The sequence below is a fragment of the Molossus molossus genome, unplaced genomic scaffold (genome assembly GCF_014108415.1).
Source record: "Molossus molossus isolate mMolMol1 unplaced genomic scaffold, mMolMol1.p scaffold_m16_p_1, whole genome shotgun sequence".
Taxonomy (NCBI): domain Eukaryota; kingdom Metazoa; phylum Chordata; class Mammalia; order Chiroptera; family Molossidae; genus Molossus; species Molossus molossus.
Window position 1 is genome coordinate 26,728,400 of NW_023425344.1, and position 24,973 is coordinate 26,753,372.

At 38.5% G+C, this 24,973-nt stretch overlaps 1 protein-coding gene across 1 annotated transcript in view; it reads left to right on the top strand.

Annotated features, from left to right (window-relative positions):
• Positions 1-24,973, top strand: part of NWD2 (NACHT and WD repeat domain containing 2) — a 164,968-nt gene that overhangs the window by 79,349 nt on the left and 60,646 nt on the right. Inside the window, exon 3 of the mRNA XM_036278163.1 lies at positions 8,744-8,860. Within this exon, the coding sequence (XP_036134056.1) occupies positions 8,744-8,860 (117 nt within the window). The remainder of the gene's footprint in view (positions 1-8,743; positions 8,861-24,973) is intronic.

Sequence of the window (24,973 nt, forward strand, 5' to 3'; positions counted from 1 at the left end):
CCAGTCCTCCCTGGGCTGGATATAGGACCTGGTTTTTCCCAGGAGTGTGTATCTCAGTCATGCCCCCAACTCTCATGACCAACATAATAATTGCAGGTGACCTAAGGTCAAATTTTGCAGTAGTTCTAGTAAAAGTGTGGATATGGATGATGCAGACCTGAAGAGGGTTTTTTGTTTGTTTGTTTTTCCCTTGCATCCCTTAATCTGAGGGAAGTCATTCTAACTAGACTGAGAATGACCATATCTATAAAGCATAACTCACCACTGGTAAACAGTATCTGACTCACCTGGTCTGAGGTTTGAGACCCCTCCCTGCTCACGTTCTCCTGTGAGGCGAACATTCTAACAGGGAAACAACTACTGAACAAGTTCACACGCGGGCTGACTTCCCTGGACGGACCGGAGAGTTTGGCCATAGCACAAGAATGCTGTTTCTGTCCAGATCTTTTCGAACCAGCTCTATGTTCTTTTGAAAATTTTTCGTAGTGGCAGAGGCAATCCCTTTAAGAATAGATTTGATTTTTTTAAAAGAGCTAAAGTCCTTTTCAGAGCCATGTCTTATACATGTAAAGGCCAGTAAAGCAGGAGAAGTAATGTCTGTAATAAAAACAAACTCCAGCTGTAATGTGACAGGAGTTTTTTTCAGTACAGAAACGTGACGATTCCTACAGAGGAAGGGCCCTTGGCCGTGGCAGGACCCCTGGAGTGAGTGTGTCGCTTCCCACTGTAACAACAGTGAGCAACAGCCTTCCTTCCAGTCCTATCTTTGTTCGGAAACAGAATCAATCCTGTTGTCTCTGTGGTTATATTTTCGTTCTGCATTCAGTCATGTCAAAGGGTGCGGGAAAATATTTTGGAAAACATTTAAATTTAAAAGGTCTTTGAAGAAATGATAGTGAGGCCATTATGAATTCAAATCTGGGTTTTGGTTTTTTTTCTCTATAAAGCACGAGATTGCTATTTGTGTCTTACAGTTTGCTCTGTTGTGTGGTCAGCAGTCTTGGAATTGAAAGGATCATGTCTGATTTCAAGTGGTTAGAATTTATTAGGGCTTTTCTCTGCTGGCTTTCTGTCTTCAGACCAATTCAGCACATTATAATGAGCATAAAAAATTAGCTTTCCTAGGAATATTTTAAAACAAGTTAGATGGCTTTAAGTAAAAAGAGATAAAATCAAATTACTTTCCTGGGCTTTTGTACTTAATGATGAACTAAGTAAAGGCACATAAAATGTGCTGTCAACAAGTTAGTGTTCCAATAAATAGCAAATTAGATTCCAGTGTCTGCAGCGCCTGGACATTAGGCTGGAAGCGGAGCTTAATTTTTTAAGTATAGAATAAATCTTGTCTTGGGGAGCACTTTGGCTTCCAACCACTTTTTACCAGTTAGCAATCATGCAAATACGAGGCATGTCTGCGTGCCCCAAATGGTGTTTTGTGTTGTAGACGTCAGATGTCTCATTTATATTTATTTATTTCCTCCCTGTCTTCACGGTTACTTGATTTTTACCTTTTTTCATCATGGTTTTGCCCATAAAGACATTTGAAAAGAAAAAAGAAAAATACGGTAAAGGGAAAAGCTGGAAGCAGGAGAACATTTCAACGGAGCCCCTGCAGGAAGGAGACACTGAGTTGAAGGTCTGGAGGGGAGCAGTATGGCCAGGCTTTCCGGAAGTAACAGATGCAGAAACTGTTACAAAACACTCCCATTTGGAGCAGGTTCACAGTGTGACAGTCAGGCTCCTATTTAAAAATATAAGTGAAAGCCTTGTTTCAACTTCCACCCTGGTCATTTGCTCTGCCCATAGGTAGTTAGACCTCCTTGTTTAGCTCTAACCATGCCAGGCGCTTGATTTCAACTTAACTCTGTTCTTGCACTCAATTCTACTGAGTAGAGGAGTAAAACCTGTAGAAAACCACGATACAAATTAGATGTGCAAAGTGTCATCGAGATAGACTTCAGTTCACACACCACAAAGGTTGCCCATTGAAAGTGTACACTTTTTAGCATGTTCGCAGTTGTGTGAGCATTGCCCAAATACATCTTTCATCACCCCTAAAAGAAATCTGTGCCCTTTCACTATGACTCCCTAAATGCCCTGTTCCCCTTCTTCCCAGCCCTAGGCAAGCACTAATCTACTTTTTGTCTCTGTAGATTTGCCTGTTCTAGATAATTCATATAAAGGAATCATAGGACATGGTCTTTTGTGACTGGCTTCTTGCACTTAGCATAATGTTTTCAAGGCTGAAACTTGTTGTAGTATTGGATCGGTATTTCATTGCTGAATAGTCCATTGTTGAATGTACTGTTTTATTTATCCATTGATCGTTTGATAGACATTTAGATTTTTCCCACTTCTTGGCTGTTATAAGTAATGCTGCTGTAAACATTCAAGTTTCAGTTCTTGTGTGGACATATGTTTTCATTTCTTGGGTATGTACCTAGAATTGCTGAATCATGTAGTAACTTTATGTGTTACCATTTGAGGATCTGCCAGACTATTTCCCAAGGAGGCTGCACCCCTGTCTACTTCCACCAGCAACACATGAAGGTTCCAGTTGCTGCATATTCTCACCAACACTTCGTGTTTTTTTGTTTTGATTTTTTTATCATAGCCATTCTAGTGGGTGTGAAGTGTTATCTCATTGTAGTTTTAATTTGCATTCCCATGGTGACTAATGATATTGAGCATCTATTCATGTGTTTATTGGTAATCTGTATATACTCTGTGAAGAAATGTATACTCAGATTTTTTTTGTCCATTTTTAATTGGGTTATTTGTCTTAATACTATTGAGTTGTAGGAGTTCCTTATATAGTCTAGATACAAATCACTATCAAATATATGATTTGCAAATGTTTTCTCCCACTCTGAGTGTGCTCTTTTTGCTTTCTTTGTTTCCTTTCAAGTACAAAACTTTTTTTTTTAATTTTGAGGAAATTAGATTTATCTTTTTTGTTTTGATTACTTGTACTTTGCTCTCATGTCTAAGAAATCACTGTCAAATCCAAGGTCACAAAGAATTACCCTATATTTTTTTAAAAAATAGAGTTTTATAGTTTTCTTTATGTCTATTATCTATTTTGAGTTAATTTTTGTATATGGAGTGAGGTAGGGGATTAAACTTCATTCTTTCACATGTGGATATCCAGTTGTCCCAGTATCATTTGTTGGAAAAAAAAAAAAATACTCCTCATTGAATTGTTTTGACACCTGTGTTGAAATCTGTTGACCCTGTGAGGATTTATTTATGGATTCTCAATTTATTCTATTGAATATCTTAATGCTAGTACTTCACTGTCTTAATTATTATAGCTTTATGGTAAGATTGACATCTTCAAGTGTGAGTCCTTCAACTTTGTTCTTCTTTTACAAAAGGTTGTTTGGGCTATTCTAGGTCTTTTGAATTTCCTTATGAATTTTAGGATCAACTTGTCAACTTCTGTTAATAAGTCAGCTAAGAGTTTTATAGTGATTGCATTGAATCTATAGATTAATTTGGAAAATATTGCCAACTTAACAATATTAAATCTCCCAATTCATTTACATGGGATGTTTTTCAGTTTATCAGATCTTCTTTAATTGCCTTGTGTTTTGTAATTTTCAGAGTATAAATTTTACATTTCTTAAATTTATTCGTTTTTTATTTTTTCTGATGCTCTCCAAAATGGAATTTAAATTTCTTCATTTCATCATAGATTGCTCACTGCTAGTGTATAGAAGTGCAATTGCTTTTTGTATATTGATCTTGTATCCTATAACCTTGCTCACCTCACTAGTTTCAACCATTTTTTTAATGGTTTCCTAAAGATTTTCAATATACAGTTGAACTTTGAACCACATGGGTTTGAAGTGGGTACACTTATGTGTAGACATTTTTTCAATAAATACTGTAAATGTATTCTCTCTTCCTTATGGTTTTCTTAACATTTTCTTTTCTCTAGCTTACTTTATTATAAGAATACAGTATATAAAACATAAAATGTGTTAATTGACTGTTTGTTATTGGTAAGACTTCAGGTCAACAGGCTATTAGTAGTTAATTTTGGGGGGTATTCAGAAGTTATATGCAGATTTTTTACTGCATGAGGGGTCAGCACCCCTAACTCCTATGTTGTTCAAAGGTCAGCTGGACAAGATCATGTCATCTATGAATAAAAATAGATCTACCTTTTCTATCTGAATGTATTTTATTTCTTTTTCTGCCTAATTGCCCTGGCTGGAACCTTCAGTATAGGGTTGCATTGAGAATAGATATCCTTCTCATGTTCCTAATTGTAGGGAGAAAGCTTTGTCTTTCTTAAGCATGTTAGGTATAATTTCTTCATACATGCCTTTTATTCAGGTTGATGAATTTCTCTTCCTACTTTGTTGAATGTTTTTATCATCAAGGGGTGTTGAATTTTATCAGATGTTTTCTTCTGTGACTTTTGAGATTGCTCATACAGTTTTGGCCATTATTCTATTGATATATAGTGTATTACATGAGTTGATTTTCTGATGCTAAACCAACATGGCATTCCTGGGGTCAATTCCACCTAATTGTGTTGTGTAATCCTCTTTATATGTTGCTTGATTAGGTTTTCTGGTATTTTTGTTGAGGATGTTTGTTTTATTTTCATAAGAGATATTGTTCTGTAGTTTCCTTGTGCTATTTGTCCAGCTTTGGTATCACAGAACATTGGGAAGTGTTCTCTTTAATTTTTGTAAGACTGTGAAGAATTGGTACTAATTCTTCTTTATATGTTTGTTAGAATTTACAAGCACATCCATGTGGAACTAGGCTTTACTTCTTGTGTAATTTTTTAAATTACTATGTAATCTCTTGTTTAAAATGTCTTCACATTTTCTATTTTGTCTTGAGTTAATTTATGTAACTGGTGTCTCTCTAGAAATTTGTTCATTTCATTCAAGTAGTTTCATTCATGGACATACAGTTGTTCATAGTATTATCTTTTTTTTTCTTTTTTTTTTTCTGTAAGGTCAATAATAATGGCCTATTTTTCACCCCTGATTTTAGTAATTTGAATCGTCTCTCTCTGGTCAATCCAGCTAAAGTTTTGTCTGTTTTTTTGATCTCCTCAAAAACTAACTTTTGGATTTGTTGATTTTTCTCTATTGTTTTTCTCATTTTATTAATTTCCACTGTAATCTGTAGTTTCTTTCCTTCTGCTTGTTTTGGTAGTTTGCTCTTTCTTGCTCTTTTTCTATTGTCTTAAGGTAGAAAGTTAGATAACTGAATCTTTTTTTAATATAGGTGTTTACTACTATAAATTTTCCTTCAAGTACTGCTTCAATGGCATCCCATTAGTTTTGGTATGTTGTGTCTTCATTTTCATTCATCCCAAATTAATGTTTTAATTTCCTTTGTGATTTCTTTCTTGACTCATAGGTTATTTAAGATTGCATTGATTTCCATATATTTGTGAATTTCCCAAATTTCTTTCTATTACTAACTTCTAACATCATTGCATGATGTTCAAGGAACATTTTTTATATAATATAAATCTGTTTAAGTTTATTGAGGCTTGTTTTATGATCTAATATATGTTCCATCCTGGAGAATGTCTTATGTGTGTTCTGTTGTTGTTGAGTACATTGTTCTAGAGATATGTTAGATCTGCTTAGTTTGTAGTATTGTTCTACTCTTCTAGCTTTGTTGATCTTCTTTCTAGTTGTTATTCTGATTATTAAATGTGAGGTATTCAAATCTCCAACCCTTACAGTTTAATTGTCTAATTCTCTCTTCATTTATGTCAGTGTGTGCTTCCTGTATATTAAAGCTCTGTTGTTAGTTGCAAATACATTTATAATTGTTATATCTTTTGATGGATTTACCCTTTTATCATAAAATGTGCCGATTTATCTCTTACATTTTGTTTTAAAATCTCTTTTGTTTGATATTAGTATACACTTATGAGCTTTATTATGGTTGCTGTTTGTGTGATGTATCCTTTTCTAACCTTTTACTCTCAACCTGTGTAAAGCTAAAGTGTGTCTCCTTTAGCCTACATGTAGGTGGATCTCGTTTTTACCCAGTCTGCCTTTGGTCTAGTGGTTTAATCCAATCACACTTACTGGTACTATTGATATGGTTGGTTGGATTCACTGCCATTTTAATTTTTCTTCTATTTATCTCATGTCTTTTTTATTTTTTTAATCTCACCTAAGGATATTTTTCCATCAATTTGCAGATAGAGTAGGAGGGAGGGAGGGAAAGAGAAACATCAATGTGAGAGAGACACCTTAATTGGTTGCCTCACGCACAACCCCAACAAGGGCTGGAGATCGAAATGCAACTGAGGTATGTGCCCTTGACTGAAATCGAGCCATGACTCTTTGGTCTATGGGCCAACACTCTAACTGCTGAGCAAAACCGGCCAGGGCTACTCATCTCTTTTGTGTTCCTCTGTTGCTTCTTTGCTTCTTTGCTTTGTATTAAGTGACTATTTCCTAGTGCGGCATTTTAATTCCTTTATTTTTTCACTCGTTTTGAGTTTTTTCTTTGTAGTTATTTTAAGGCATATACATCATATCAGAATCGATATATAATTTATGCTAAGTTAATTCCAGTGAGCTATAGAAAGATTACTCCTATGTAGCCACATTCCCTCTCTCCCTTTCTGTGCTATTATTGTTACAAACCCAATGACGTACTGTTTTAGTTATTACTTTTCATAATTTTGTCATTAAAAGAAGATGAGAGAAGAGCACATATATATTTATAGCTTTGTTATATTAATCTTCATATTTACAAATTCATAAGTACATTTCTGTTTCCTTCATTTGTTCTAAATCAGACCTTTCCTCAGATATATCCCAATAGTGCCAGCCAAAAGGATGGACCAGTCTCTATGTATAGTTGTCAGTTTGCATGGCACAACTGAGAAGCACCATTAACATTGTAGTAGGTGTGTGTTTATTTTGATAGTTCATTGGCAGATGGCCAAAATGTTTTGTTCTAATTTCAGTATATAAATCTCAATAATTTACAGTTCAGTCCAATTAAACTTTCTCTGAGAGTAAAGTATTCTATATCTTTGCTTTCCAACATAGGGGTCAATAGCCACATGTTACTATTTAAATTTTTAATTACAATCAATTTATATTTAATTTTAAATAGCCACAGCTAAAAGCTCTCATACTGGACAGTGGCATTATCATCTCAGATGTCCCCTTTCTTAATATTGTTATTAAACCTTCTAAGATAGAATACAGAGAAAAGAACCCCAAAATCAGTGCTGACCATTCCATATGTTATAAAATTCATGGACTGGGCTGTGGGACTCTTTTTTTTTTTAATCCTCACCCGAGGACATTTTTCCATTTTCTGTTCAGGTAGAGTGGGAGGGAGAGAGAGGAACAGAGAGAGAGAGAGAAACATCGATGTGAAAGGGACACATCGAGTGGCTGCCACCCGCACGACTGACCAGAGCTGGGGACAAACTGCAACCGAGGCATGTGCCCTTAGCGGGAACCGAACCCGGGTCTCTCAGGACCGCAGGCCGACGCTCTAACCACTGAGCCAAACCGGCCAGGGCTGTGGGACTCTTTTTTAAAGAAGCTGTTATATCTCGGCCAGCCATGTGAAATTTAAATGCACACAGATAAAGACACCTGTGTGGGGCCTTGGCCTGGGAAGTGCACCATGTCCCCCAGATCTGCTTGGGTCCGTGCTCTGTGCTCGTCTCACTGGATGCCATGGGCGCAGCCGGGGGGTGGGGGGGAGCTTTTTCCTGCTTGTGGGTAACAAGGAAAGAGAAGAAGAAATCTTCAAAGCTACCACTGGAAACATTTACCTTATGCATATAGCAGTTGAGTAAAGGGAATGAAACCCACACTGCTCTCCATAGCAAATTTTTCAGAGTGTACTTGTAAAAGTCTTTAGAGACTCTCAGAATCTGCCCTGCAGTCTTTGAAGTAAGGAGCTAGAAGCTCCTATTATCCTCACTTCTTAGTAAGGCACACTTTTTTTTTATCATCACTTAAGGACATTCTTGCATTTGTCTTCAGATAGAGTGGAAGGGGGAGAGAGAGAAACATCGATGTGAGAGAGACACATCGACTGGCTGCCACCCACACGACCCCAACTGGGGCCGGGGACAAACCACAACGGAGGTACGTGCCCTTAGCAGGACCCGAACCCGGGACTCTCCAGTCTGCGGGCCGATGCTCTGACCGCTGAGCCAAACCGGCCAGGGCAAGGCACACTTTCCAATACATGTTTTTCAGATACATATTGATGAAAGCCGACTGCTTATAGGTAACACAGACATAGAGAGAAATGTAGATGTTTAACTTCAAGTCAATATGTGTTAATGCCCATTGTGGTTTTCCCTTCTCATATTAAAAGACTTTCAGTGACATACTTTGTTATTTAATTGTCTCAAATAACTTATAACCATATCCCAGCTGCTTTCAACCCTTTCTGAAGTCCTGTTACTCTTTCGATATAATGAAAGCTTGCACTGCAGCACCTCTGACACTTAGCATTTCATTTTCTCTGGGCCCTTGTCAGGAACATAAGAAGAAATTATAAGGTTCATCCCCAGTGCATCATGGGATAAAAAACTAACTCTCTTTAGGTGGATCTTAAAAATCATTTTCTCTCTTTAAGGGGAAAAAAGCAGGGAAGAGAAAAGTTAAAAGTCATGCTAGCTTACCATTGTGAAGGAGACTGAAGCCTGCAGGTGAAAGCCGTTTCCCGCGGGTGAACTCACGCTGTCCCCTCCGCTGGTCCGCAGGTCATCGATCTGTACTGGGGCGTGGCGGCAGACGAGTGGGACAGCCCGGAGCTCCAGAGGGCCCGCATGAAGCTGCTGGAGGACTGTTTGAAAACTTCTGCAGGTCCATGTTTTGTTGTGGGTATAAAAAAACTAATGCCTTCTATTAAATTGTAGATGAATGTGCGAGTTCTTGCTGATTTGTGATTCTTATGGGGCTTTGAAAATGGGAGAAAAAAAAAAAATACTTGCTTTTCTGTTTCTATTGAAAAATGTCCAACTGTCTCTTTGCCCTCGATGTGGGAGAACAACACCCCCAGCTTTGTGTAAGAAGCACTGCAAATTGATGGCGCTTGAGTTGAAATGGTAAGGGGAGGTGTGACTGGGGTTTGACAACAATTTCCACAGGGCTGTGACCAGCAGTAAGGATTGCTGTATCGGTGCTACCGTAATTACCCTAAAATATCTTATGTTGTAGAAATGTTGAAAAATAGAGATGCTATGATTAAATACATTAGAACTTCTGGCATTATTTTAAGCACAGTGGCTGAAACGGTGTAAAACTAAACCAAATATGCTATGTCAAATCTGCCAGCAGGAGATGGTGTCCTACACATTTTTTATTATGCAGAGCTCTCCAGCTAGATGCTTATTATAATCTACAAGTTCAAGTGGAACGTTATTATTCGTTTATCATTATTTTCTGAAAATTACCAACTCCTCTGTGTAAACACACTGATAGGAGGATAAGATCAGAAGGTCAGTCTGTGGCAGGTGATTGAAGAAACTCTTAGTTTATCTTTAGAAAGAACCTTATCTTGAATCCAAACACATCCTACCAGTTGAGAGGTAGGATGTGTTGTGCCCCTTTCAACACATGAAGTTTTGAGTTTCACAGATGGGAGGTAAAATCACTGGTGAATGCTATGAAAAAAGTACCAAATCATGTCATTACAAGCTAGATGCAGTCTATCAATAGATGTGCTTTTATTACTTATTTGCATATCCATCTGTATTCAGCTCCACAGAGGATCGAGATGACAGACACAGATGACATCAGAAGTCTGACCAGTTGATAAAGTTCTTACCAGAGATAATAAAATGAAAGCTCTATAATATAATATTTCTAGTATAAGTATATGGATAAATTATTCATTTATTCACCAACCACTTACTGAATGCTAGTCTGTGCCAGGGGCTGCTCTGAGTGCTGGGGGTGTGGTAGGTTGACTCATATGAAATAGTCATTTTGTGGGCCAGTTCATATGAACTGAACTTAGAAGATAAAACGTCCTGCCCTCACAGAGCTTGCATTCTTTTATGGGGGTAAGGGGAGAGAGCAAACAAATATCATAGGAATAAGTAAAAGAAACAAGTCAGAGGGTGAGAAGTGCTACGGAGAAAAATACAGCAAGGAGGGAGGAGAGGGAACCGCAGTGAGGTGAGAGGTTGGTTTTCAATCGGGGAAGGCCTCACTGAGGTGGTGGTTGGGAGGGGAGGTAGGAAGAGAGTTGGGAAAGAAGCTGGTGAATAATCACATAGAGCCTTCCAGGGAGAGGAGTTGGGAACATGATTGGCATGTTCAGGGACCAGTGTGCCTGGAGCAGTAGGAGCAAAGGGGAGAGTAGGGATGCAGGCATAGCATGGGCTTTATCATCTCAAAGTTGGCTGTAAAGATTCCATGTTTACTTTGAATGACATGAGAAGCCAGTGTTTTGAGCAGAGTACTAAAGTGATCTGACATAGTTTAAGGCCTCCCACGGCTACTGGGTGTATGGCAGAGGGCAGAGCAGGGAGACCCATTAGAGAGCTAATATAACAAGTCCAACAACACATGTGCATGGTTTAGAGGAGGTAGGAGAATGGACATCTAAACACAGCACCCTGTGGTTTGAACGGGCACAGAAGGTCCTGAAAGCCATGTTAGCTATCTGAAGAGCTAGTGGTGGCAGAGGAATGAAGACGTTTTCTATGGGCCTTCAGAAGATAGACCTAGGACCAGTGGACAGAAATCCCAGGAGACAGATTTCATCTCCAGGTGAAGATATCGCAGGATCTAGCACTCTCTCAGGTTTTAGGGTCACATATCCTTAGGTCCTGTCTAACATGTCATAGCTGTGTGGCACTGGAGGAGTTTCTTTACTGCCCTAAGCCTTAGTTTCCTTATCTGTAAAATGGAGGTGATGTTAATAGTTACCTACCTTCTGGGGTTATTCTGAGGATGAAATGAAATTATAGGGTACTTATAGTGTCTCACGTAGAGTAACCCACAGTGAGTGTTGGTTATTTGTTGTCATAATCATTATTATTGTCTCTCAAAACCGTCTAAAGATGAAATCACCTGTCTCAAATTGTAATGAGTGTGTCACCAACAAAGTTGTCATTAACGTAGAGCATGCAAACCACTGTGGCAGGATGTGGTGCTATAGAAGAGATCCAGACATTGAAAGCAAGTTAGAATGGATTTCATCATGCTTAGAAAGCCGGATATGGGAGCTTGCAAGTGCTGTGGGAATCCCTGGGAAATCTCAGTTGCTGTGATCTTCATAATGCTATCCTGATCTAGCCTCAGAAATTCAGGAACGAGAGAGACATTCTCCCCCTTTGATCACCCTATAGTGTGTCATACCCAAACTAACCAAAATTAGTCATGGCCATTAATTCCAACAATTTGCTGGTAGAGGGATGAATAATTTAAAGACTTTGCAAGTTTGTGCAGGTTCTGGGAGTAAAGGTTAATTGATAGAACATCAGTAACAAGTTGAGTGAGCTTAAACAAATCATTTATGCCTCCTTCTGCTCCCTGTTACATGTTGAAACTCAGGGCAACCATGATGAAACCCTGTGGATGGAGCTTGGATTATTCACCCCAGTGATCTTAAATCACCCAAGGCTTATCTCACTGCTTATAGGGAAAAGTGCTGCTCTGATGGCCTGTCTCGTTGTAACTATGGTAACAGCGGGTGTACATGTGTCACCTCTGAGCTCCAATTTCCTTGCCCAGTGCTCCCTTGTGGTATTTCTAGACATCATGATGACCCCTGTGGGCTGCCAAGCATGACCTATTACTTCACCTGATGATCAAGTATTTGGCAAGAAAATTCATCATTGCTGAGTGAAAAAAATGTTTTTATATCTTCAAAGACTTCATAGACATTAGCTCTTATGTTAGAAACACATACATTCAGGACCAAACAAAGCTCTCATGTTAAGTACCCAGGGAACTGAGATCCAAAAGGAACTTGGACATAAATGTTGTATGCGCTTGGCTCTTTCGACTTCATTTCCTACGTGTTGTGCTCTGAGCTCTGGCCCGAGGTCCTAGAGACCCGCTGTCTGTGCTGCCGGTTCTGGGAAGCTGTTTGAAAACATGCTCTTTGGTCACAAGGAGAAGAGGGTGATGGAGTAAGGTGCCCAGACGTGTCCGGGTTTCATTCCCAGAAAATTAACTCAGGAGATGTATTTTATACTGAGAACACATCATCTCTACTAAGGAAGAGCAGCATTTGGAGAGAGGAACAAACATGTAATGGGAAAGACCCGGACTCTTATTTCACAACCTGAGTCAGAGCCCTGGTTCTGATAGGGCAGGTCACTACCTCGCCATGTCTGATGATCACACTCACAGAACAGGGAAATAACAGTTCAACTAAAAGTAAACGTTGAACAAATATCAAAGGTTTGTTGTGGGATCTATGTGAGAGTACCTTGTAAACTATAAAGGACCACTCAATCATTAGTTATGACCAATTATGAGTTAAGTTATTTCAAATGAGAATAAAATGTATTTATTCATAATGGACATTTCTGTGATACTGGAATTTTTTCCTTTGAAAATGTTGATAGTCTAAATGTAGAAGGTATTAAGACAATTCAGTCAAAAATTAAAGTCAAACAAAGGGTTTTTTGGATCATTCTTAACAAACATCATAGAATATAGAGTATGAATTTGCTGGAATTTACTTAATAAGATGTTTACCTGTTCCCAAGGAAGGATTTTGACCAGGATTTGGACTCGCATTTAGTCCAAAGTCACTATCTGCTTCCCCTCCTAAATGCAGAGCATTGCTTCAGCCTTCACAAAATGTGGAAAGTTCAGCAGAATCTCGCCCACCAACCAGTCCCACTCACTTGGTCCATAAGAAAATCCTTATGATGTGGGGATGAATATTGCCTTTTGGAGAGAGCCCAGTCCATGTAAATGCTATCACATCCCCGAACCTCTTCATGAGATGTGTTTACCGGGGAAAGGGGTTTTCTTCTTGCCATCCCTCCAAATTCGGAGTACCCCGAAAGACTGCCTGTGCAGTCTGAGCATTGACCCTGGACCTTGAGCAAAGTTCTGCCTCTTGGCACAAGTTGATAAAAGCAAGTTCTCAGCTAGCTTGAAGAATTGGAGTTCGAAAGCTTAGTTATAACACTGCCCTTAGGTGTGTGTGAGCTTTGGGGGATCCAGGTAATGTCTCACTACATTCCTTCAATCCACAGTGTGGATGATGTAGAGAGTTACTGAGGGCAAGGTCCTGGAAGCTACCCTAGGAGAGCCAAGCCAGGCCCATGCACCCAATAACAGAGACCGGGAAGAGAATCAGCAACTCCACATTCACAGGGGTGCTCACCATGTCTTAGAGTCAGGACAAAGAGGATGCTGCCTGCCATATGTTTTGACAATTCCCAGAAATCACAGGAAGCCAAAGCCTGTATAGCATCCTCACTGGGGCTCCGGATCACACAGACGTCATTCGTCAGCACTGGCTAGAGAAGTAGCCAAGACCAGGAGTGGAACCACTGCCATCATTCTTACCTGAGTGCCAGCAGACACCACAGGGGCCCTCCTTTCCGTACACACACACACACACACACTCACACACACTCACACTTAGCCATCAGCGCCACAGACGGCGCGGGACACAGCGCAGGCCATGCTTTTGCCTCACACAGGCAGCTCCTGGCAGCTGCCCTGCAGACCATGTGCAAAGTGGGAAGAAGCAAGCTTAGAGATCCAGATCTTAGAGCAGAAATATGAAAACTCTGAAGGGACTGGACTCAGAAATATGTCATTGTTCAGCAAGGTTATGTTTTACCTGGCACAAGAGTAAAGACAAGACAGAGCAAAGTCCATAGCAGTTCCTGGTAAAAAGAAACCCATTCCACATAGCTACGTCACTATATGAAAGACCAGATTAAACCTACAGCATGTAGATTCGTTCTTTATCACCCAACGGTGCCGCCTCTCTCCTCCCAAGTTCAGTTATGCCCACTTGAAAGTTCAGACTCAGTTTAGGTTTTTTAAATAATTTTCAGTTAAAGAAAATTATATAGAGTTCTTAAATCACTAAATTTAAAGAAAGAATTATACTGTTTTTATAACAGTTGAGCTTTGGAAAATATTTTATTTTATCCATGATCCAATATATGATTGATTTACCATTTTAGGTATACTAAGTAAATACACACGTGAAAAATTAAAACAAGTGTTCAATCTTGGTTTGACTTTAACAAAATGTCCAGGCATTTTTGTCTAGTTTAGTTTTCACATTCATAAGTACAGGTTTACTAACAAAAATGTACTAAAATGGGAAAATAGTCATTGATTTGAACTGAAAATCATCTAAATTAAACAATCATATTTTAAGTCCTTTTTTAAAAAATGTAAATAAAAATTAACCTAAAACTTCATACTTTTCAGATATATTTTGCTTGTAATATTGAGAGAAACAAAGACTTTTTACATATACAATTAAACCTGTCCCTCTGAAATCAACTGGTCATCATAGTTCTAAAATAGGTTCCAGTTAGGTTCCCATAATGAATTGGTTTCAATAATAAAGTACTTGATTATCACCAGAAGAAGTTAGAAGGGGGAAATGTTGAAAAGAAAGCTGGTTATCACTGGTAAAAGCCAAGAGAGCCACTTAGGTGATGTTTGCTGATATAAAATGTAGTTCCACAGAAAGGTTTAAGTAATACATAAGCTATTTCCCCAGTTTAAGCCATTGTTTCACAGTTCACGTAATACGGCATATTTTTTGTGTGCTGAACAGAATTATGGAGAAAAAAATCGAACTGGAGAGCAATCAAACTCCTTATAATTTAATTTGTAAGAAAAAATGTCCACTTAAGATTATAGTCCTAAGGATGTCTGCTTCTGAGTAGAACTGCAACAACTTAAAAAAAAAAATTATAAGCATCCTATTTTTAAAGACATAATAGAGCTGTAGAGACAAAGATAATTAAACAAACTTAATTTTCAGAGACAAGATTCTTTCTTGGCGAGCTGGCTGTACAAGTAGAGGAGCCCGGAAAGTATCAACAGTTTTCTCCCTCAGATATTCGCTAAACATTGGGCAACACAGGGTAATAGAAGCTGAGATAGAAAAGCAGAGTCAAGTCTTCAACACTCTCTTGATATTTAAGAGACAAAGTTCACTAGAGCCTAGCATGAATATTCAATAAGTCTTGCCATTAAAATATTTTAATTCAAAGTAAACTGAATCCAACTAAAACTACAACCAAGTTGTACCCAGTTCAAATACTGAAGGAATTAGGCTCTTGCCCTATCAGTCAACATAGAAGAGGAACCCCTAAATAACAGCTTCTTTAAATATGATGCCAGAATACAATGAAAATTACAAGACATGCAAAGAATCAAGGATATATTATTAATAAACAAGAGGAAAATTATACAACATAAAACCCCCCAGATGACCAAGATGATAGACTTGGTGATCAAAACCTATTAAATGGGCCCTGGCCAGTGTTGCTCAGTTGGTTGGGCATTGTCCCATGCACTGAAAGGTTGCTGGTTCAATTCTCCAGTCAGGGCACATGCCTGGTTTGTGGGCAGGTGGTGTGCAGGAGGTAGCCAGTCTATATTACGCTCTCACATCGATGTTTCTCTCTCTCTCTCTCCCTCCTTCCCCTTTCCTATTTCTCTAAAAGTCAATTTCAAAAATCTTTAAAAACTGTTAATGGTTATTATAAATGGTTTAATGAAAATACAGGTAAAGGTGGGTAAAATGAGTGATAACATGGATTTCAACAAAGAAACAATCTATAAAAAATAAATAATTTTTTAGAACTAAAAGATGCAATATCTAAAATTAAAAATTTATTTTATGGGCACACAATATTCACAAATTAAAAATCACATGATCACATCAGTAGATGCAGAAAAAACATTTGATAAAATCCAGCACCCATTTGTGATTAAAAACTGTCAGCAAAGTGGGAATAGAGGGCTTATACCCAATATAATAAAGGCCATATATGACAAACCTACAGCCAACATCATACTCAGTGGGCAAAAACTAAAAGTGTTTTCCTTAAGATTGGGAACAAGACAGGGCATGTCTGCTATTACCACTCTTATTCAACATAGTACTGGAAGTCCTAGTCACAGAAATAAGACAAAAGGAAGAAATAAAAGGCATCCAAATTGGAAAGGAGAAAGTGAAACTGTCATTATTTGCAGATGACATGATATTGTACATAGAAAACCCTAAAAACTCACCACAAAACTATTAGATCTAATAAATGAATTCAAAGTAGCAGGATACAAAATTAATATTCAGAAATTGGTGGCATTTTTATATACCAATAATGAACTATAAGAAAGAGAAACCATTTACTATCACAACAACAACAACAACAAAGATACCTAGAAATAAACTTAACCAAGGAGGTAAAAGACCTATACTCAGAAAAATGTAGGGCATTGAAGAAAGAAACAGAGAAAGATATAAACCAGTGGATGCATATACCATGTTAATGGTTTGGAAGAATTAACATCATTAAAATGTCCATACTACCCAAAACAATCTATAGATGCAATGCAATTCCTATTAAATACCAATGCATATTTCACAATCTTGAGAAAGAACAAAATTGGAGAGATCATGTCCAGCTGGTGTGGCTTAAGGACTGAGCATTGACCTATGAACCAGGAGGTCCCTGGTTCGATTCCCAGTTGGGGCACATGCCCGAGTTATGTGCTCGATCCCCATTAGGGGACATGCAGGAGGTAGCTGATCCATGTGTCTATCTCACATCAATGTTTCTCTCTCTCTCTCTCTCTCCCTCTCCCTTCCTCTCTCTGAAATCAATAAAAACAAATTTTTTTTTCAAAGTTGGAGGGTTCACAATAGCAAATATCAAACTATACTACAAAGCCACTGTAATCAAAACAACCTGGTACTGGCACAGTAACAGGCATATAGATCAGTGGAACAGAACAGAGAGCCCAGAAATCAACTCACACCTTTATGTCAAGTAATATTTGACAGAGAAGGCAAGAGAATACAATGGTATAAAAACAATCTCTTTAACAAATGGTCTTGGGGACGTTAGGTACAAGGAAGGAAGGGAGGGAGGGAGGGAGGGAGGGAGGGAGGGAGGAAGGAAGGAAGGAAGGAAGGAAGGAAGGAAGGAAGGAAGGAAGGAAGGAAGATGGATAAAAGACTTACATGTAAGACATGAAGCCATAAAACTCCTAGAAGACATAGGCAATAAAATCACAAGACATCTTATGTAGCAATATTTTTATTGATATATCTCCTAGGGAGAGGGAAACAAAGGAAAAAATAAATAAATGGGACTACATCAAATTAAAAAGCTTCTGCACAACAAAAGAAACCATCAACAAAATGAAAAGGGAATCTGTGGTAAAGGAGAACATATTTCCCAATGAAACATCTGATAAGGGGTTAATTTTCAAAATATATAAAGAACTTACACAATTCAACACTAGGAAAACAACCAACCCAATTTTTAAAAAGCAAAGGACATGAATCGACACTTCTCTAAGGAAGACATACAGATGGACAGTAGACATATGAAAAAGTGCCCAATGTCACTAATCATCAGAGAGATGCAAATTAAAACAACAATGAGGTATCACCTCACACTTGCCAGAATGGCCGCCATCAACAAATCATCAAGCAACAAGTGCTGGCGAGGGTGTGGAGAAAAGGGAATGCTAGTGCACTATTGGTGGAATGAAAAATGGTGCAGTCACTGTAGAAAACAGTATGGAGTTTCCTCAGAAATTTGAAAATGGAACTGCCTTTTAACCCAGTGATCCTACTTCTGAGATATATCCTAAGAAGCACCAATCAGAAAGAATATATGCACCGCTATGTTCATAGCAGCACTATTTACAGTAGCCAAGATCTGAGAACTGCCCAAGAGCCCATCAGTAGATGAGTGGATAAAAAAGCTCTGGTACATTTACTCAATGGAATACTCTGCAGCTATAAAAAAGAAGGATCTCTTACCCTTTGTGACAGCATGGGTAAGGCTATTATGCTAAGCCAAAATAGGCCAGTCAGAGAAAGACAGACACCATATTATCTAATTTATATGTGGAATCTAATGAACAAAGTAGAACCAGAGGCATGGATACATAGAACAGACTGACAGAGGTCAGAAGGGAGGGGAGGGACGAGCAGAGGGAACTGAATAAAAGAAGGTGAAGAGAGTAGCTAAAGGACATATATACATAGCCTGCGGACACAGACAACAGTAGTGAAGGCCAGGAGAGGGGTAGTGGGGCTGGGTAGAGGGAGGCAAAGGTGCGGGGGGTGGGGGGGTCAGGGACATCTGTACTAGTGTCAACAATAAAAGAAGTTATTTTACACTTTCAATTTAGTAGTAGACTGAATGCAGTTTAAGACTGAATTAGTAAACTCAAAAGAAAATTTCTTAATTGAAGCACAGATTTTTAAATAGGGAATACAAAATAAAACAGAAGAAATGTGAGGTATTGTCAAACAGTCTCACATAAGTTTAACTGTGGTTCTAGTGAAAGGGACAGAGAAAGAGAATAGTGGAGAAGTAAAAAGTGAGAATTTTCCAAAGCTGTTGAAACACTCAACCCGACCCATGTAGATTCAAGAAGCCTACTCAACTTCAGATGAGAACATTGCACCTGAGCCTGTTAACTGCTTCAAACCAAAAGTACAAAGAAAAAAAACAAAACTAAACTAAAAATTCATCAGAAGACAAAAAAGTTATTACTTTCAGAAAAACAACCGAGACTGTCATGGAATTTCCATGGAGAAGCTCTGGAAGTCAAAGGACAACGCAATATCTTCTTAAAGAGCGAAAAGAAAAAAAAAAAAAAAAAAAAAGCCAAGCTAGATTGTTATACTTTCTTTATTTCATTGTTGGAAAGATGAAATAAAGACATTTTCAGACAAAAACAGAAAGACTTTGTTATCAGCTAACCCATATTTAAAGAATAACAAGAAGATTTTTTCTGCCTTAGGGAAGATGACCACAGGTAGAAGCTCAGATCCGTGGAAGGAATTAAGAACCCTGGAGAGGGTGATATGAGAAAACATTGACTGTATAAAGCAACAGTAATGATGCTTTGTAGGGATTATAACAGACAGGCACGCTCATTCTATTGTGCTGCACTTTATTATGCTTTGCAATTGTTGCCTTTTTTTTTTTTTTTTTTTTTAAACAAATTGGAGGCAAGACCCTTCACCAGCAAAAAGACTATGCCTCGCATGATTGTGATACTTGCTTTACTGCAGTGGTTTGGAACAGGTCAAAGAGGACACATGGAGTTAACCACTTTTAAAAGGTATTCTTGCATTACTTGCATTAAAGTGATAAAATTACAAATTTAAACTGAACTATAATAAGTCAAGGGTGAATATTGTCATCCCTATGTGGAAAACCACTAAAGAGGAATACAAAAAGATATAATTTAAAAATCTCATGGAAGAGATAAAATAGAATAATAAAATTGATTTTTCTAAAAGAAGGCTGGAAAAGAATAAATAGATGGAACAAATAGAAAGATGATAGCCTTAAATCCAACTATTTAATTAAATGTAAACAGACCAAACACTCCAATTAAAATAGAGATTCAACTATATGATGTACACTAACCAAAAGAAAGTTGTATCACTATCATGCAGTAGGCTCTGAGAAGATAAATGAGCCTTGCTGGTGTGGCTCAGTGGATGGAGCATTGTCCCATGGACTGAGAGGTCCTGGTTTGATTCCTGGTCAGGGCACATGCCCGGGTTGTGGGTTCCATCCCCAGTGTAGGGCATGCAGGAGGCGGCCGAAGAATGTATCTCTCTCACAGCGATGTTTCTATCTCTGTCTACCTTCCTCTCTCTCTAAAAAAATCAATAGAAACATTAAAAAAAAAAAAAAAGAAGAAGAAGAAGATAGCCCTGGCTGGTTTGGCTCAGCGGTTGGAGTGTCAGCCCCATGGACCAAAGAGTTGTGGGTTCAGTTCCAGTCAAGGGCATGTACCTCAGTGGCAGGTCAGTCCCAGGGCTTGGTCAGTGTCATTGCATAATAATGCAAGTGATATCTCTCTCTCTCTCTCTCTCTCTCTCTCTCTCTCTCTCTCTCTCCCCCTCTCCCTCCCTCCCTCCCCTCCCTCTCTCCCCCCTTCCTCCCTTCCTTCTACTCTTTCCAACAATAAGATAAGTGAGGATTAAAAAAGAAAAAAGATAAATGAGCAGTTCATAATAATAAGCAGGTCAGTTCCATGGGAAGATATAATATTCCTACATTTAAAAGCATCTAATACATAGCTTCAACTTATGTAAAGCAAAACTTTGTCAGAACAAAAAGAAATAGACACATCCACAATAATAAAGATTTTTAGAAATTTATTTTAGTATTTGAGTAAAGAAGCAGAAAACAAAAATCAATAAATATGTAGATTTGAATAACATGATTTATTGGCAATGACCTAATTGACATTTATAGACTGCTGCAACCAATAACTACAGAATACACCTACCTTCAGTGACACACAGAACATTTGCTCAAGTATGAAGTATGATCCATCCATATGGCAGGTAATAATGCAAGTCTCAACAAATTTCAAAGGATTGAAATCATATTAAATTTTTGCTCTGACTTCAGTGGCATTAAAAACTAAAAAACAACTGAAAGGTAACAACACAATCTCCAAATATGTGGAAGTTAAGCAACATGGTTCTAAATAAACCAAGAGTCAAAGAAATATCACAAGGGAAATTATAAAAGTTTTGAACTGAACTAAAATAAAAATACAACATATAAAACTGTGGGATTCAGCTAAAGACTTGCTTAGAGAAAAACAGAAGGCAATGCATGGTTTTAACTGCGTGTTAGAAAAGAAGAGAGTTTACCTGGCTGGTGTGGCTCAGTGGTTGAGCATTGACCCAGGCACCAAGAGGTTGCCGGTTCGATTCCTGGTCAGGGCACGTGCTCAGGTGTGGGCCCATCCCCAGTGTGGGGGCATGCAGGAGGCAGCCAATCCATGTTCTCTCTCATCAATGTTTCTATCTCTCTCTCCCTCTCCCTTCCTCTCTCTCTAAAAATCAATAAAGAAAAAATTTTTTTTTAAAAAAAGAGTTTGAAAATTAATGATTGTATTGTTCATCTCAAGAAGCTAGAACAATAAAAGTAAACCTAAGGAGATTAGAAGAAAAAGGCACATTCATCAGAAGCAGCAGCTTTTAAAACACTTTCAAAGATTCTGAGGACTAGTTGTACCTCTAAGGATAAAAGATAATAGGACTTTAGAGCTGGAGGGAGCCTCGAGATCATCAAATAATTAATTAGTTAAAAATTCTACATTTTATGACTTTGGGTCCTACACTTGAGACCCAAAGAAGTGAGGGAATCCAGTATTTCCTGAACTCCTAAATATGGCTGGTGCTGTGCTGAACACTTTTCACGTAGTATTTCTTATACCAACCCACTGAGGCCAATATTTTTCCAGCTCTATCAATGAGGATGCTGAGACATAAGCAGTTTCTGTAATTTGCCTAAAGTCTTAAAACTAGTAAGAGTTGGAGCCAGGATTCCAACATAGGTCTCTCTTTTTTTCTTTATTGACAGTATTACAGATGTCCTTCATATCCCCCCTTTACCATTCTCCACCTAGCCCCTACCCAACAGGTCTTCACCCCACTGTTATCTGTGTCCATGAGCTATACATATAAGTATATAAGTTCTTTGTTTTATCTCTTCTCCCCTCCCCCAAGAATTATCTGTCTATTCCATGCCTTGGGACTTATTTTGTTAGTCAATTCAGTTTGTTCATTAGATTCCACAAATAAGTGAAATCATATGATATTTGTCTTTTTCTGATTGGCTTTTTTCACTTATCATGATACTCTCCAGGTCCATCTATGCTGTCTCAAAGGGTAAGAAATCCTTTTTTACAGCTGCATAGTATTCCACTATGTAAACATACCACAGCTTTTTTATCTGCTCATCTACTGATGGGCACTTGGGCTGTTTCCAGATCTTGGCTATTGTAAATAACAATGCTATGAACATAGGAGTACATAGTTTTTCTGATTGGTGTTTTGGGGTTTTTAGGAAATATTCCCAGAAGTGGGATCACTGAGTCACTTAGCAGTTCCATTTTTAATTTTTTCCAAAGTCCCTCATCTTCCTACCGCAAGACCATAAATGGTTTAATTAGGGGCCATTGTGAGGTCTAGAACGCAAGTCCCTTTCTCCCAGGCTATTTCTTCTTTTACAAAAGTACAGAAATTGTACCATACTGTCTCCCTTCAGTTTGTGAAATTCTTTTATGTACTGTTGAGTCAGCTGAAATAATCACTGGTCTAGCGTCCAGTAGGGAATGAAACTGTGTTGCCCTATGCTTTATTAAGATAGCTTAGGCCAGCCATTACATTTTATGACAAGTTTCGCCTTCTTAACTAATTTCCCTAGACAGAGAAACTCGAAGCTGCCAAAGTCTGTGCTTGGAAATACCACACATGCAACTTGTGAAAACAACATAAAGATTACATAGATGTTTTCCCCCTCATGCTTACCCTGTATCTACTCACAGAACAAGGTTCAGGTGTACTGTACCAAAACCTCAAGTCTCCTTGTCTGGAAACGCACATTTTACAGTGTTGTTCAATGAAACAACCAGAAAATCGATGTAGTGTCGATCATGTATAAGACTCTCTGCTAAGTTCTCTGAGCAATACCTGAGTATTCTGTGCCCATGGCTATAAAAGTAACATCTATTTTTGCCCCTAAAACAGAAAGAGAGAGATGTGTATGCAGTTAGATATGATACAGTTTGACCAATGCTCTGATAAGGTGTTATGCAAGTGTTATGAGAGCCAAATGGAGATAGTGACTCTCCATTTTATTTGACTTACTCCACTATCCTGACTCCATGGGTCAGAAGAGACTTCCAGAGAAGTGATGTTTGCACTGAAACTAGAAGAACTAAGGGCTTGTCACCTGTAGATCTGGGGCAGGGGGTGTGAGGGTGCCTTGATGGTCCTTAGACCAGGAGTTCTTGAATATAGTTAGAACATAGGGCATTGGGGAATGAGGGGCAAGAAGTGTAGTTTGAGGCTCGATCTTAGGAGTTTCCACGTACACTTGTTAGCAGTGAAGGGAACACTGTTGAGATTTGTAACTCTGGAGTTAGTGTTGTGAAGTGGCCAGAGGCGAGACACCTAACTAGGAGCCCAGCTAATGTCACGATCCAGACAAAGACTAATCCCGTGTGATGAGAGATGAAATGCAGAGGTGGGCATAGATTAGAGCCAGTTAAGAAATAGAATTGATGTTGACTATTAAAAGGTGGGGTAAGGTCCAAGCCAGGTGGTTCAGTTGGTTGGAGCATCATCCCATATACCAACAGTTTGCAGGTTTGATTTCCCAGTCAAGGCACATACCTGGGTTGTGGGTTCAATCCCTGGTCAGGGTGCATAAGGGAGGCAGTGGATCAGTGTTTCTCTCATATCGATGTTTCTGTCTCTCTCTCTCCCTCACTCTCTCTAAAAATCAACAAAAACCTGTCCTTAGGTGAGGATTAAAAATAATGTGGGGATAAGGGGTAAGCTGAATCAACAGTGATTATATTAAACCCAGGGTACGAGCTCTTCCATCCATCCCATATGCACGAAAACACCTGTTACAGGGTAACCTACAGTCCAGATTTGCAGACCATAACTACCTGCTCAAAATAAAATCTATAAGAATGTGTAATGTTCTTCATTACGCACCATCTCTGTCTTCTTTCTCATTCTTCCCACCGCGCAGCACGGGAGGAGAGTGAAACCAGTAGCCGAGAGTCCACAGGAGCAAGTTGAATTGCAAAATCAGTGTGGACCATTACAATTCTGTGAACACTTCTCTTACCGCTTTTTACTTTTCTTCTTTAAAGTATGAGGGACAGGTGAATTTTGGAAAAGTCTATCATGCTCCAAAGGCAAATTCAGTGCTGGGTGTGGAGGTCAAAGCGGGTGTTCTCCCAGCTTGGGAATATGCACAGATATGGGACAGTTTTATTGGACTTCTGTGTTTTGCGGCTCCTTCTGTATTCTCAGCTGTCCACCGCAGCCCCAGAAGGACCAGGAGGTCCTTCTCTTCTTCCTGCTCTTTCCTTTCCTTCGCATCTAAGATGCTGGAGGATGTGCAGACCTAGTTGCAGGATGACCTTTGCTCTTGACCCCTTTCTCACTTTGCTATAAGTTGCAAAACCATCTTCCCAGACATTCTGCAGACATGCACTAAATGGTTCAGAGAAGTTTAAATATTTCAGCCTTTCTATTTATTTATACATGGTATCTCTGATTATTGAAGAGGCAGTAGTTTTAACTATTATGTTAACTTGAGGACAGGGAATCTGCTTATTTTCACTTAGTTCAGCATTTACATATTGTCTGTTATACAAAAAAATGTTGTTAATAATGGATGCTTCTGGTTTTCCAAACCTATCATTAAGATTAGTGTTTCAAGACTAGAGTCAAATACTCATATACCACCAGCAATATTACACATAATCTAAAATGTGTCTCTTTATGCAAATGGAGTAACCATGGTGCTTTCCCTTGACTATAAAATTATTTTCCTGCCCCTAAATGGGTGCAGGCTTGTAGATTTTTACCTGGCCTTAGAAGAGGTGGCTCATTAAGCACTTGGAAGAGGCTTTAAATTGTGTCCCTGTGAAAATGGGTATCAGTTGGTCTCCAACTTGAATCATTTTGAAATACAGAGGGGACCCTGATTAACGCAGTTGTGTCTTACTTACCTACACCAGTCTCAGTGAAGTAGTTGACTCAACTTTTCCCAAAATGTAGCAGATGAGGTAAGCATAAAAAGGATCCAGGTGAGTCATTAAACCAGCTCTAAACCTCATTTGTTCGAGACAGGAAGAATGATGATACTAAAGCTTAATTATAAAATGTTCAGCTTAGCTTTAATTTTTACTAGTTTAGTAACTATGTTATCTGGCATGAACAA